The 15,156-nt window shown below is 29.4% G+C and overlaps 2 protein-coding genes and 1 long non-coding RNA gene across 3 annotated transcripts; 1 reads left to right on the forward strand and 2 right to left on the reverse strand.

Annotated features, from left to right (window-relative positions):
- Positions 1 to 1,459: 1,459 nt before the first annotated feature.
- On the reverse strand, positions 1,460 to 3,344 carry LOC126264265 (uncharacterized). The gene is made up of 3 exons (XR_007547024.1): positions 3,273 to 3,344; positions 1,586 to 1,720; positions 1,460 to 1,520 (listed from the first exon to the last, which is right to left on the reverse strand). It is a non-coding gene; the product is annotated as an uncharacterized LOC126264265 (long non-coding RNA).
- Positions 3,345 to 8,597: 5,253 nt separating this feature from the next.
- Positions 8,598 to 12,953, forward strand: LOC109599312 (sodium-independent sulfate anion transporter). The gene is made up of 9 exons (XM_049961221.1): positions 8,598 to 8,747; positions 10,169 to 10,311; positions 10,366 to 10,506; positions 10,663 to 10,959; positions 11,016 to 11,236; positions 11,295 to 11,655; positions 11,794 to 12,096; positions 12,155 to 12,300; positions 12,357 to 12,953. Exons 1-9 carry the CDS (start codon positions 8,713 to 8,715, stop codon positions 12,708 to 12,710), a joined length of 2,001 nt encoding a protein of 666 aa, XP_049817178.1. The 5' UTR covers positions 8,598 to 8,712; the 3' UTR covers positions 12,711 to 12,953.
- A 123-nt stretch (positions 12,954 to 13,076) lies between these two features.
- Positions 13,077 to 14,936, reverse strand: LOC109599322 (major facilitator superfamily domain-containing protein 12-like). Its single transcript, XM_020015301.2, has 8 exons — positions 14,756 to 14,936; positions 14,526 to 14,609; positions 14,276 to 14,474; positions 13,927 to 14,229; positions 13,678 to 13,873; positions 13,510 to 13,618; positions 13,310 to 13,460; positions 13,077 to 13,253 (listed from the first exon to the last, which is right to left on the reverse strand). The coding sequence occupies exons 1-8, from the start codon at positions 14,928 to 14,930 to the stop codon at positions 13,112 to 13,114; spliced, it is 1,359 nt and encodes a 452-aa protein (XP_019870860.2). The 5' UTR covers positions 14,931 to 14,936; the 3' UTR covers positions 13,077 to 13,111.
- Between the last annotated feature and the right edge of the window lie 220 nt (positions 14,937 to 15,156).

The raw sequence follows: 15,156 nt of genomic DNA on the forward strand, positions 1-15,156 counted from the left end.
TTTTATGAAATTTGAAAATATTCCGCTTGTTTATTGAATAATACAAGGATACATCTTGGTTTTTCAAATAATACTTGCAACTAAATTATTTGTAATTATTATCCGTAAAACCGATCAGAAGACTTATGGGTTTTATGAATTACGTACGCATTTATAAATTTTAATTGATATGAATTATTTTTCTTGACTTAAGCAAGAATATAATTGTTATAAACCACTTTTGAAGCAATTTAATGTTGGAAATTTTGCAATAAAAACCACATAAACAATACTAACTTCTACATTTTAAATCACCTGTATAAATATCAAACTGAAGATTTTTTATTAAAATATTTATATTTTTTATTACTGAATTTTTAAAAACTGTTAACTTTACTTTCTTAGTTCTTAAATTTTAAACCATTTGATATTAGTATAGTTACTATTTATCAAAACATTTCGCAAAAGAATTTTGTCAATAACATTCCTTATAAATAAATATTTTGCTAAGATGTACGGATTAATTAAGTTTTTAGTTCACAAACAACTTATACCTCGAACCTTGTTTAACAACAATTTTTTATATAACATTTCAAAATTTACACAAATAATTTCGTGGCGGACTTATTTATTTAATAAAGTTACATTAAACAATAATTTAAATATTAGTGTTTGCTTAATCATTTTCTCTCCTTATTATATGAATGTAATTAAAAAAATTATCTCTTAATTCGGAAAAGATTTATTCAAACAATTTAAAATTTGTATATGCGCGTCCACAAAACTTCTCACACAATATAATAAGATTACCTAAATTTGAATGCAAATAATTATGTGAAAATGTACGTTATTACATTTAACACATTAAAATGTTAAGTTTATAGACATTAATGTGCGTCACTTCAAAAAACACTGTAAACCACAATCTTGTTAACATTTTCTTAACTTTATTCATTAAATGACTAAATATTACATAAACGTTTTTCTCATACTATTTTTTTTTTTTGAATTCTAGTTCTTTCAATTAACAACTATTTGTCATATTTTTATTTGTGGAAATATTACAATTATTGTTTCTAATTACAAAAACAAATAATTCATAAAAATCAAATATTATGACGATTTATTTTTTCAAATTCGAATTATATTATTATATATATATATATATATAATATTTATGTCTAATTAATTATTAGATTAATTAGATTTTTTTCAAATTACAATTTTTATGTTGTAAAATGTATGAAAAATAATTTATAAAATAATTTATAATATAATTTATAAAATAATTTAATATTAAGAATAATTTTATATTAAGAAAATTTACATACATTTTGAATGATTAATGTATTTCAAATTTATCTAATTATCATTAATATAAACTATAGTAGTAGTAGTAATAGTGGCAATAGTTCAACAAAAAAAAAAAAATAAATAAACGAAATTATAAATTTTGTAATTATTTTATTATTATTATTTTTTTTTTCTCATTTTCTATAAACTTGCTGAACATCTGGTTATAACTGTTTTAGGTCAAAACGCTAATTCAAAAAGAACAAAAAAAGAAATAAAATGAAAAGGTAGGTGTATAAAATCTGGTTCTTACCAATTCCGTTTCAAGATTTCAGCAACTGACCATGGCATTAAGCCTGAAGCCAAAATCCTTATGTCACTGATCCTCAGGATTAATAATTTTATTTGTGATCCCCGATAAAACAGTTCAGAGTTAACGCAAAAGGTGCTATAAAAAATATGAACTTATTAACCTCGATTTATAACGTTATAAAATTTAAAACCAGTCAATTAAAAGGCTACAGTTGGATCAACATAAATTGTTTATTTTTGAATATCTATAAAACTTAAACTTGATGAAAAATATAGATATATATATTTTATACGCCGAAACAAGTGCAATTAAATCAAATGTACGTAATCCGAGATAAAACATTAACTAAGCATTTTATCCAAATAAATGTTCACTTACATTGTCTTCACGAAATACGCTGTAATTCCACAGAAAGATAACAAACAACGATTACGATTATCTGGACGATATGAAATATCGGGATCTTTGAAATTGACCTAGGATTAACGTATTAAATTTAAAAAAGATTAATACTGCGTACAGACAGATTTACATTAGAAATATTCTTTTTAATGGTTTATAGTGATAAAGAAACTATTTACGAAATGGTTAATATTGATTAAGATAAATATAATCCTAATTAAAAAATATATTTATTATTAATCTCATTTTGAACCAACAATATAACAAAAAAATTAATGTTTGTAAGATTCGTTAATAAGAGTTAAACTAATAACAAAATAATGGGTTACAAATTGTCCTGATTAAGTAAAAATAATTCAGTTTATATCAAAGAATAATAACTTCATGGAACTAGTTATTAGAAAAAAAAGATAATTCTAATAAATTTTGAACAATATTTGTATACTGTTAGTTTTGAGTTACAAAAAAAGGAGTAGTTAGTAAATCCTTAAAGTTTTTATGGTTACTATAAAAGTAGTAGTCTTAACATTTTTTAAAGAATTTACATTTTTACAAAGCATTTAATTATTACTTTATTAAACGAAAATAAGGTTCAACGCACAGTGGGACTAAATCAGAAAGTAACGTTTCCCAAACTGCGCATTAAATTCTCATTTATACTCATTACTTCTAGAAAAAGTTTCTTTTCCCAAATCGAGTCATAGAAACAATCCCAGCGGAAAAACCGAGAGAGCGGTTGAATGGCGCATTTAGACATCTAGAGTCGACCAGATGATCGGTAAACCGAGAACCTTCCGCGTGTAAACAACGCGTGTTTTGATGAATTTGCTGCTTGACTGTCGGTTAACCGGTCCGTCGGTAAACCAGTCCGACGACATTCTTGGAACTGTGTCCACGAGTGAGGTCAGCAATTTTTTTGCTTAGTTCCGAATATTTACCATAAATTAATATTAAAATATTATAAATCGACTCGTATTCCAATAAATTTGTCAAAAATGTGTTAAATAAATTAATAAACAATGATTCAGGCAAAACAATAAACAATTGAGATGATTCATTAAAAGAACAAAATTAAAGAATGATAATTTTTTTCGTTTACTTATTATTCTTATCTTTTGACAGTTAAAACAAACTCAGGTTAATTAAATTATTAATAACACGCGTCACCGTGAACATAAACACGATCGTAAATCTCCCATCAACAATGTTAAAATCAAACAAAATACTAATGTAATCTTCAAAAATTCAAAAAACAATAAAGTGTTGTGTGATAAAACTTGCTTACTTAAAGTCACTCCGTAGGAAGCTGGCACATATAATATAATAGTTTAATAAAACAGGTTAAAACTGCACAAATACGTTGAGTTTTAACTACAATATTGTTATCAAATTAAACCAACAAAAAGTCCAGAAATCGTTTGTAGACATAAAATTTATATTTTATCAATTCAATTTCATTTAAAATTTTCCACTGTAAAAATTAATAATATAAACAAATAAAACAATAAATTTTTGTGTTTCTAGATAAATTGAAAAGTTAAAAATGACAAATATAAATTTTTTTTATATGAATATTGTTAATATATTATAAATCAACATAATAAAAAAGTACGTTTGAATTAATAAACACACATTAACAAAATTCATAACAATTATTGAAAACAATTGAAAAACATTTTAAACTAGATTTTAGGATCTCGAAAAATTATCCTAAATTAAAAATAAATTAAATAAAATATATAAATAAAAAAATGTACCGAGTGTGTAGTGTAGTGGAGAACAAAAATGAGGGAATTTAAAGTTTCTAATATGGCCGCTAAGGAACCTAACACCACTGACATTCGAAAAATCAACTCGAAACATGATTTGCCAAAAAAAAAATCGAGTTACCTTTAAAAATTACACTTAATTTTCACCCCAGATAATGTATAAAGAATTAAATAAGCTAATGAAAGTCGCATGTTGATATCTTCTTTATTATGTAACTTTAGACGTAAACAAAAATATAAAATTTATATATTGTGGACACTCATCTAATCAATATGATATTAGTATTGAAAATTAAATTTTATTGTAGATGACTCGATTTGACATCCTTAGATTTTTATTGTAGGAGTAGAATAAAAAAGCAGCCACAATTAGACATTTTGTAGAACCGCTGAAAAATACCTTTACTCATATTTCCGAATTAATAATAATATAACTACTAAAATATTTTTTAAAACTATATTAATTAAACAATTTTTAAGAAATTATTATTATTCGATCAGATAAATTCAAGTATACTAGGTTAACTTAAGCTCAGTTCAGAGCAGCCAATAATTTAATGGAGTAAAGTAAATTAATTGTCTAATGAATTTACAGTTTGTTTACTGAAATTAAGTCAAGACTCTTAATTGACATGAGAAATAAGCTTGGATTTTCCAATTCTTTTTTAAAAGATCTTATCTTTAATATTCTTCCACAAATTTCAAGGTTGCATCTATCTATCAGCTTGCCTTTATTAACAATAGTCAACGTCGACAATCCAAAAATTTTATGTTTGTTTCTTCTTATTTTGCACTTGACTAAAGATTAATTCATTTTTACATGTCTAAACGAATTTAATTAATGCGATCAATCGTATTACACGCTCAGAAAAATAGAAATTTTATTTATTTAACACGACCACTGACTTATATAGACCTGTAAACTAAACTAAATTGATTGATTATGTTTAAACTAGTTAAGTACCAAATAACTCGACTAAACTTCTGAATTCGTTTGAACTAGGCTTTACAATTAATTAAATAATGTTTATATTTCGCACATTGAATATGCTATTTAAAAATAATAAATTTCTTAATCTGGAAATAATGTATAATATTATATTATATTGTATTATTTACAATCTATGGATCATATACATATGTTATCTTTGAATGAATGTATACTAAATTGATCGCAAAAAGTTAAGTATATTGCATTATTTTAGAATTAAATGATTATTAAAAATTAAAATTGTAGTAGTAGAATTCTAATAAAAAAAATGAGTATCAATAAAAAATTAAATCAAACTTAAAATTTATTTTACAAAATAAATAAGAAATTTTGTTCCCACATATACAATTCACCACTCTTTTAATATCGAGTAATTCCGCCTCTTTTTCCTATTATAGCTTGTACCCTGTGGCATACTTCTTATCAGGTCATATAGATGATTTTGATCCAAAGCCTCCCAAAATTCTAGAAGAAGTTGTCTCAATTCTTTGGCAGGATGAGCATGGTGCTGGTCAGCAATTAATGATCTACCAAACATATCCCACGCTCAGCACACGCTCAATTTGGACATCTTCTAAGAGGTTGGTGACAATTCTAGCTCAATACGGTCTAGCTTTGTCGCCTAACATTTGTTTCTAAACTCCATTGATAATGTTCAACAATGTTATCGATAATGTTTGTTATTTAAATTTTGCCGGTCATAATACGGTCGCAGATCTAGAGCACCTCCTAGAAAATTACCACCCACATCACTGACCTTTTATCACAAAATAATCCTCCTTTCATCTATAAACATCACAGTATTCCCACTCTTCATATCACAACTCGTTGCACTATGGATAGGCTGGAGGGGTAGTCGCATAATGGATCTACTACAACAGAGTCATTAACCGATTTAAAACTGTCCTGGGGCTTATATGACGTCCAGTAGCCAAAATCAGGTCTTGTCCAAGAAATGTGCAGTTTCCGTTCATGCTCCTAAACTTCCCAATCAGATGTAACTAACTCTTGGTTGACCTCTCTAGGTCTCTATAAACCGTTGATAAAGTTTGCACACTACGGATTAGTTAATATTAAATGCATTACATAAACTTGTCTTGAACCAAACTGAAGGATTCCTACAGCACGATGTGGGTCAGCTTCTATCTTCAAGAGGCATATCTTGCCGCAAAACTTCAAATTTAAAATGTTAATAAAAAAATATAATTGAAAATGTAGAAACCATTAAAGTTGACTAATAGCCAGGTGACTTCAGCAAATGTCTAATGACCAATGGTAAAGTAGGCTTTGTTTTCCGATGCAACATGTTTTGAACTGAATGTATTGCTGTCATATTTATTATCATTCACTTTGAGGTTACCGTCTGATTTGTTAGTACAAAGCTCTAACAATGTATATATATATATATATATATATATATATATATATATATATATATATATATATATATATATATTGAATTAAATTGTCAACAAATGAGATGTTGAGAAAAAAATCGAACACTTGAAAACGATGTCTTATCATTGCCGCTGGACAATGTCTAAACACACATTGCTATTGGTCAACTTTTATGGCCTGTTAACTCTTCGGCAATTAAAGGTACAATTTTTTATAATCATTTTTTGGATCAATTAAATTAGCACCTCTAGAAACTGACGTAAAACACCATATACAAAAGAAAACTTTTTCTTTCAAATCAAATATCTGAATTGCTCCATAAATTGGTAAATAAGAAGGAAAAAGGGATGTCAGCGGCGTCAGATCATTAAAAATGCCTGCCTGCCTATCTCCATACAAAACATGCTAAATATTTTATTGGATTTTTAATTAAAACTAACTAAAAAGATTTTGGAAACGATGCGACCTGAAAAAATTTCCAATAAAAAATATTTACTATTCAATTGTAAAATATTTAGGCCATTCCCGTGAACCTGTTTACAAACACTCTCGCAAACAGACTTTTCAATTGGTTGACGCAATTCACGCACACACACTCATCCAAAATTCCGTCTTAATTTTATTATAATCGATTTGAACGGCTGGTTTTTAATTTATTTAATTACACTATTATTGTTTCGAATAACGTAAATGGTCCAGTCATTCTCGTATTTTATTACACAATTCGGTTCTTTACACCGTAGCTGCGTCGATTGTATCGGTTGGCTCTTTACCGAAAAATGACACGAAACCGGTCGACGACGTCAGAACGAAAACGATCCGCAAATGTCTGGTGGTTTATCATGAAATCAATGATTGCTATGATTTTGACATTGACTTTCAAAAGGTTTTTTTTTCTACAAGGTGCAAACTAACGCACACGTGGTTCGATAAAATTCGAAAGAAACAATTTGAAGAATTATTTTTATTGCGTATTATTGATGTATTAAATTAATTCAATTAATTCAAAAATGCACATGTTGATTTTATTAATAATAAAATTATGCACATACAAATAAAGTCAATTAAAATGCTTCGACAGCAAATTGAAATCTTAACATAGATTACAATATTTTTCTGTTACATACGCAGGATTTTGCTGTAATATGATTAAGGTAAGTCATACCAATAATTAAGTTATCTTACAATTGTTGGTGCAGATAAAAAATAAATAGCTCGTTCAGCCTTGCACGAATATAATAACATTCAATGAACTTTAAAATATTGCTTTATGGGCATAAACGAAACAACATGATAAAAAAGTTACGACTTATAAATAGCATAATGTTCAAAAATATCAAGTATTATTCATTAATATTTAAAAAAAAAATAAATTTGTACATTTTCACCTCAATATTAAGGAACTTAAATGTGAAAATTATAGTAGTAAAAATTAATTAAATTATTATATTTTTGGTAAATAAAAACAATTTATAATATCAGTTATATGAAACAATGATTATCTTAATATCTCAATACCTTATCTTAACTCTAACAGTAAAAAATGTAATTTTTTATTGGCGAAACAATCAGTTAACAACAATTTCTACCATTTAGTTCAGTAAAAAAATCAATTCAATCCATATTAAAATAATTATAAATAAGTATATTTTATATGTTTCAAGTGTTCCTTTAGAATGGCACGATCTTAAACAATAATATTTAGAAGTATACTAAATTTTACAAAAAAAAAAATATATATATTTTTTGAAACTTACTGAATAAATCTATATTACACAAGAGAATAAGATAAAAACATGTTTATACATATCTATTAAATTTGAATAATAAATATAGATAACATTTTAAAATAGACTAAATTTTACAAAAAGGATTTATTTTTCGAAACTGACAAAAAGCTAAAAACATGTTTATTCAAGATAATTGAAATATATGAATTTGTAATAGGTACTTAAAACTAAAAATTCGAATTTTAATAGAGGAAAAATATGTATCAGTAACAAAATAATTTATTCCTTATACTTTCTTTTTAAATAGGTTTTGCCCTATTATATTTATAACCGCAGTGCCATTTTATTTTCCTACTTTTTCTTTGTATGTATGTGCATTGCATATGTGTATTTTAATATTTAGATTATTTTTGACATAAATTTATTTTTTATCAGTATTATTATGTTAACATTCAAAAAAATCCTGTGTAAAAAGAATGATTAATTAGGCAGGATGTCGAGGTAAATTCGCACGTCTCGGGAGATCCTCCTCCGCACGGTTGCGTTTCGGCACGCTGCGATAGACGGAATCTCGTGCCGAAAAACCGGGCCCGCAAACAATCCGGGCCCGAATCCCGCAAAGTAGCCACGTGACCGGTTTGTTTTCCAGCTAGATCCGATTGAGCCGACTCACGTGACTCCTGCTACTTATTCGGTTGTCGGTCGCGTGCTAGTGTCAGTTCGCCGGTCGGTTTCGACGCTACACTTGTGTAAGCTATAGTGACATTTGCCCGGTTCTTCTTTATTTACTTTTGTGTTTTCAACTTTTTTGGTGGAATTTTCGAAAAACTAACGAAAATGGATGGATACAATGATGATCATAGGCTCGCAAAGTGAGTACGAATTTTTGCATCGGTTCGTCAATTGGTATCGTGAAAGTTACATTTTTTACTTTCTCCGGAAATGAAGGTGATTTTCATTTGAAAACGGCACGAATAATTCATGGAAACTGTATATTGTTGATTTTTATTTATTGTACTTGTCTGATAATCAATAAATTTGGCGCTTTCTCTACAATTGCAAATTTTGCAAGATCTATAATTTTACGTTGTTTATATATGGGACCGATAAAATTTATTTATATTATAACTTAAACTAAACTCGCTGTTATTCGATACTCACGTTATTAACTATTGTTTCACAATCTTAATACCACATATTATTTTTATTATTTATTGTCTTATTTTTCATATACTTAATCATCCTGATTTTAATTTATTGACTTACAATCAAGTATATTTTTAAATTTATTTGTTTATTTATTTTAATTTATAAAACTGTATTAAATAAATTTAAAACTGAAATAGTTACTAACTATTTTTAATATTTAATTAAAAATAAAAATATATATTACATTAAAATATAATTTAAATATTATTTAATATTTTTTATTAATTTTTATGTCATAAAATGTTTAATTTAATTTTTAGCATAAAATACATACAAAAAATATAAAAATAAAATTATGGTGAAATCAGAATAAAATACTAATAATTTTACATAAATGTTTCAATTTAAACAAATTAATTGATCCATTAAATTTGTCACATTGATCCATTTTAATACTTTATAATCAAAACGTATATGTCTAGGAATTGATTGCAATTAACTGATCAAAGATCAACCTTGAATCAGATCAGTGTCGTAATTTTAAACCACTGCACCTGTAACGATTTGAAGAAAAACGAATGTGGAAATTTCAAATTTCCTTGCATTTTTCACAATTATTATGTAGCAGTTATCATAAAATATTGAATTTATCTGTTATTGTTCAGTCAAGGGCAGTACGTGCGTGCTGGTACATTTTTTCACTACGATGGTACGAGCATTCCCCAGACAATACTTTACTTTTCATATATTATATCACTAACCGGTATTTGCTTATCTCATGAATTAATTGCCAACTTAGTCAAAAACAGCCGTGAAATTACTACCCGTACTACGGCGCTTCCTGAATATTTTCGTGCCAAAGTAGGAAATGACGGTTTCTGTGTCTTTGAATAAAAATATGGGCCAAGATCAGAATGTAATAATTTGTCTCCGACTTCTTTTCCGGAACAATCAATGTCATAACGACCACATTCTTATTCAATAACAGAAATCAGAAAATTGCAATTGAAAATGTTCTTAACCTTGCCTTCTTCAGGTTTATCAATCCAAAACAATGTTGTGTTAATAAATAGGCATTTTAGAAAGTAGTAATTATATATATTATTTACAGTATTTATTAATTAGGTTTATTTATATTTTACAGTGACGCGATGAGGGAGGAAAGAGATCTTCAAGGTGCTGGTGGCGGCGGTCACCTAAGAAACAACGCTTACACTAATCCAACATTAACCACAAGTATCGATATTGAAAAGAATACTCATTTCAAAGGCAGCAACGATTTCATCTGTGAGTTTTTATATCATTTCGTTTTATCCAAAAATAACGAGTTTGTGTTCACAGTGGACGATGGCAAAAGTACTTCAGTAAGGGACCTAGTCAGTGCCGCTGGTCCATGGGTGACCAAAAAAGTACAGAACGCTTGCACCAAAAAAATGCTCTATAAAAGGCTACCTATCCTGAATTGGCTACCTAAATATAAAGGTGAGTAACGATAATAAACCCAGTCAAAACACATTTTTAACTACTGTGACAATCTGGTAACACTTACATTTACATGGACAACAACCATACAGTACCTCCATTATCTACTCCAAAAACAAAAACATTTTATAATTAATTGTTTATTCGTTTTTATAGGTGAAGATGCCATTGGTGATGTGGTGGCAGGCATAACAGTAGGCTTAACTGTGATACCTCAGGCTCTGGCCTATGCAAATATTGCTGGGCTGCCAGCCCAATATGGTCTTTATAGTTCTTTCGTTGGTTCGTTTATTTACATCTTCCTTGGCAGTTGCAAGGATGTGCCAATGGGTCCCACCGCCATCGCTTCACTTCTCACATATCAAGCCATCCATGGTCTAGGTCCCGAACATGCTGTACTTTTATGTTTTCTTACGGGTATCGTGCAATTAGCCATGGGACTATTTGGTTTAGGTACAATAACCGAGTTATTATATTTAAACAGGTTTAACCGAGGTTTGTTGTTACAGGTTTTCTTATAGACTTTGTATCTGGGCCGGTGTCATCAGGTTTCACATCAGCAGTAGCTTTAATCATTGTTACATCACAAGTTAAAGATGTTCTGGGCATAAAAGCTAGTGGAAACACCTTTGTTGACACCTGGCACAGTATTAGTAAGGATATTCACAACACCAATGCATGGGATACAGTATTCGGCATTTCGTGCATTGCAGTATTATTGATAATGAGAGTAAGTGCTTAAATATTTTCAACCTTAATACAATCTAACTGTCTTTATTTGTTTTCAGATCATAGCAACTATTAAAATTGGTCCTGGCCCAGAGGACGAAAAAGAGCCGACCACATTTCAGAAAGTCTTCAACAAAACGCTTTGGCTCATTGGTACAGCTAGAAATGCAATTCTGGTTGTTGTTGGTGGTTTCATCGGTTACTCATTCTGCCAAAACGGAGAGCCCCCATTTAAAGTCATAGGGGACGTGCCTCAAGGATTGCCCGAATTTCAAGCTCCACCATTCGGCATGTCAGTAGAGAATAATGGCACGACTGTCACCACAAGCTTCACTCAAATGATGAGTAACATGGGATCTGGAATTATAGTAGTGCCTTTAATTGGTGTCCTGGAAAACATTGCTATTTGCAAAGCCTTCGGTAAGTTTACAAACCAGACAACCAGACATTGTTTATCTAGATTACATTTGTACTATAGCAAACAATTTTATCTTTTTTTCAACAATGAAAGTTAAACTTGCTCTTGACCCAGAATTTAACCCGTATTTCCTCTTTTAGCTAACGGTAAATCCATTGACGCAACTCAAGAACTATTAGCAATAGGCGTTTCAAACATAGCAAACTCATTCGTGCAAGCCTTCCCAGGAACAGGTTCTCTTTCTAGAAGCGCAGTCCAAAATTCTAGCGGAGTACGTACTCCTCTCTGTGGTTTATACACAGGACTTCTTGTTATGTTAGCCCTATTGTTTTTCACTCCGTACTTTTACTACATCCCCAAAGCAACACTAGCTGCTGTGATTATTGCTGCTGTTGTTTTTATGGTAGAAGTTAAGGTTGTTAAGCCTATGTGGAGATCTAAGAGTAAGTTAAGATTTAAAAATTTGACGGAGAGTAGTGCTAATTTTTTTTGTTGTTACAGAAAGTGACTTGATACTAGGAGTTGCTACTTTTATTGCTTGTCTGGTACTACCTCTAGAACTTGGAATACTCATTGGAGTGGGTATAAACCTACTCTTTATTTTGTATCATGCTGCAAGGCCTAAAATCTCCGTCGAACGACTGAAAGTAAGTTTTCTAAAATTGTCTTAAAATTATAGTACTAATACAATATATTTTTATAGACACAAAGTGGAATCGAGTACTTGATGTTGACTCCTGATCGTTGTTTGATCTTCCCTTCAGTTGACTACGTACGGAATATAGTGACCAAGAACTCAATTAGACAAGCACTTCCTGTTGTTATTGACTGTTCTCATATTTATGGTGCTGACTATACTGCTGCTACAGTCATAGAAACATTGACACAAGATTTTGCAGCCAGAAAGCAGCCGTTGTTTTTCTTTAATCTGAAGCCAGCGGTCAGTTCAGTCTTTGAAGGACTGTCACCCAAAGAATTTGTTGTATATTACAACGAAGATACTATTGATGATTTGCTAAAAGAGACTTCCTATTGGAAAAAACAACAAATAACTTAACACGTACGAGATTTTTTGAATAGTTTAGAATTTAGAAAATTTCCTTGAAATGCCTGTATAAGCTCAAAAAATTAGAAATGTATATATAGTATTTTGTGTATATAGTATTCTATTTATGTTAACTATTCCTGATTTCCAAGTATTAATTTATTCAATTCGTATTTTTATACTAAATGTGTGTAGGATACTTTAGAATGTACTTAGACTTAATACTCTGTGATATTAAATTTTAAATCAATCTTCTATTGTTGTTTCTATTTTATTTTAATAAAATCCTAGAAATTCACTGTGAGATAAATCTAAAGTTTATTGAAACAAGGACGAAAATAAAACAAATTGTTTCATTTAAATAAAAATGTATACTTGACTGGCAACAAAACTGAACTATTAATATAATAATTCTAAAAAATACTTCTTCTGTTGTTATTGGTGTGCCACTGAAGAACTGCTAAGGAAACAATTCCCAAAATCGATACACCACCACAAATATAAGAGAGCACGTATTCGTAGTACTGTGGACACAAATCACGTGAAACGCATTGCCTTAAACAGAGGAGAATTGTTTTATATATAATTAAAATACTTGCTTACGTACTTACATGTTTTGCACTAAAAGAACAACACAACCAGAAATTAACTTATCTGTAAAAGTAACAATGCTATAAACAAAACCTCCACCATACCCATTAATTTTTACGTAATTGGCGGTGAGACACAGACTCGCAACCATAGTTGCAGACCCACTCATGCCTAAAAAATATTATATTATTTTTTATACGTAGCTTATATATTTTTTTACCTAGTAAGACAGCTATACAATACAATTGTGCATTGGAATTAAGGGGAACCCCGTATGTAATCCAACCACACGCGCACAATCCCAGTAAAGATCCTATTAAATAGATTATCTAAAGCACATAATTTCATTTATAATCCTGTTCTAACAATTGATCATTTCGTTCATTACCTTATCGTTGCAAATGCTTAAACGAAATTTAAGAAAGATGGAAGTCAAAAATGAAGCTATATAAGATACGAGTGGAACAGCTGCGATTGTTTGTCGAATGCCATCAGTTTGCGTATTTTCATTTGCAGCTCTTTCCGCTATGTATAAAGGAATGTAAATCAGACTCAAGGTTGTAAACAATCTAGAAGCCATGTATCTAAAAATATTCATGTATGAATGGAAATTGAGGCAATAACATTAGATACTTACAACACGGAGACTAAATAAGTAATTAATGATTTTAAGAAATGCTGATTTTTGTTATTGGAACAGAGGTTGTTGGCATCATCAGCTTCATCAGTGATGAATTCGTAGCTTGTTTGATCTGGTAAACCTAGGATACCACAGTAGAAAAGTAAGGAGGCAATGATACCCAAAAACGTTATAATAAGTGCAATTTCTTTGAATTTATAATAATCATTGGGTCCTATTGAAATAGTACCTCCATTATTGTCTAAAATTATCAAAGTGATACAATAGACTGTTACGCTGCAGCAAACTGAAGCAGTGTATCTGAAATTTTAAATTAAAAGTAATTCATGGAATTAATAGATATTACCGTATAGCTGTAAGATCTGAACTGTGACTGTGATTTGTTGAAATTTCAGGGATTAATGATAAATGGGAGATTTGTACCATTGCCCATCCTATTTGGAAAACTGTTATGACCAGTCCATAGTTAAACAGAATACTGCTATTTACTGTATTAGTTTTTAAAGAGAATATTAATGTGAAACCTAAAGAAACTGCTATCGTACCTAGAAATAAAACGAATAATTGATTGTAGGTTTTAGGAAGAATGAAATTACCAATGAAGTGCCAAAGTTTCCTACTTTTCGTATAATCCACTGTCCAACCTACTATTGGTGTTGCTACAGCATCGACAACTTGACCTAAAATTACAATAGATTTGTGAAGGCACTAACCAAATATTTTATTCATTAAATTATAATTATACTTTACGAAGACAACAGCAAATCCAACATTTTTATGTTCACGACGACAAAGTAAAGTATATAATGAATAAATAAATTCTTACCGATCATCAGTAAAACTCCAGCAGTTTGAGACTGCACTTCCAACACCACTTGGAAATAAAATAAAGTATACGAAAACCACATAGCAGCACACAAGTCATTGTAAACATGTCCCAAACCAAAACTTATCTTGTGCAAAACTGAACAACTCGATCTTTCTCTATCACTTAAATCCATCTTGAATTCTTCAAAATCTACGAGAAGAAATTTATAAAACTAAACACAAACTAAATTCCACACCATACTTGCATACATTACATATGTTTTAAACGAATTTGGAATATTTATGTGAGTAGCATGTCTGGTGTAATGTTGTCGGTAGCTTTACAACTGTACTAAAGACTTTCTTTATAGGGTTTCAGGACGAAATATAACACCATTAGAACGTTATACACATACAAAA

This window comes from Aethina tumida, chromosome 1 (assembly GCF_024364675.1).
Source record: "Aethina tumida isolate Nest 87 chromosome 1, icAetTumi1.1, whole genome shotgun sequence".
Lineage (NCBI taxonomy): Eukaryota > Metazoa > Arthropoda > Insecta > Coleoptera > Nitidulidae > Aethina > Aethina tumida.

Excerpts from the sequence above, each read along its gene's own strand:
- LOC109599322 (XM_020015301.2), bottom strand. The coding sequence starts at position 14,930 with ATGGATTTAAGTGATAGAGAAAGATCGAGTTGTTCAGTTTTGCACAAG. Across the intron at positions 13,874-13,926 it reads ACTTATTTAGTCTCCGTGTT|ATACATGGCTTCTAGATTGT; the intron begins GTAAGTATCTAA and ends GAATATTTTTAG. Across the intron at positions 13,619-13,677 it reads TAAGCATTTGCAACGATAAG|ATAATCTATTTAATAGGATC; the intron begins GTAATGAACGAA and ends TATGTGCTTTAG.
- LOC109599312 (XM_049961221.1), top strand. The coding sequence starts at position 8,713 with ATGGATGGATACAATGATGATCATAGGCTCGCAAA. Across the intron at positions 11,237-11,294 it reads CAGTATTATTGATAATGAGA|ATCATAGCAACTATTAAAAT; the intron begins GTAAGTGCTTAA and ends ATTTGTTTTCAG. Across the intron at positions 11,656-11,793 it reads TGCTATTTGCAAAGCCTTCG|CTAACGGTAAATCCATTGAC; the intron begins GTAAGTTTACAA and ends TTCCTCTTTTAG.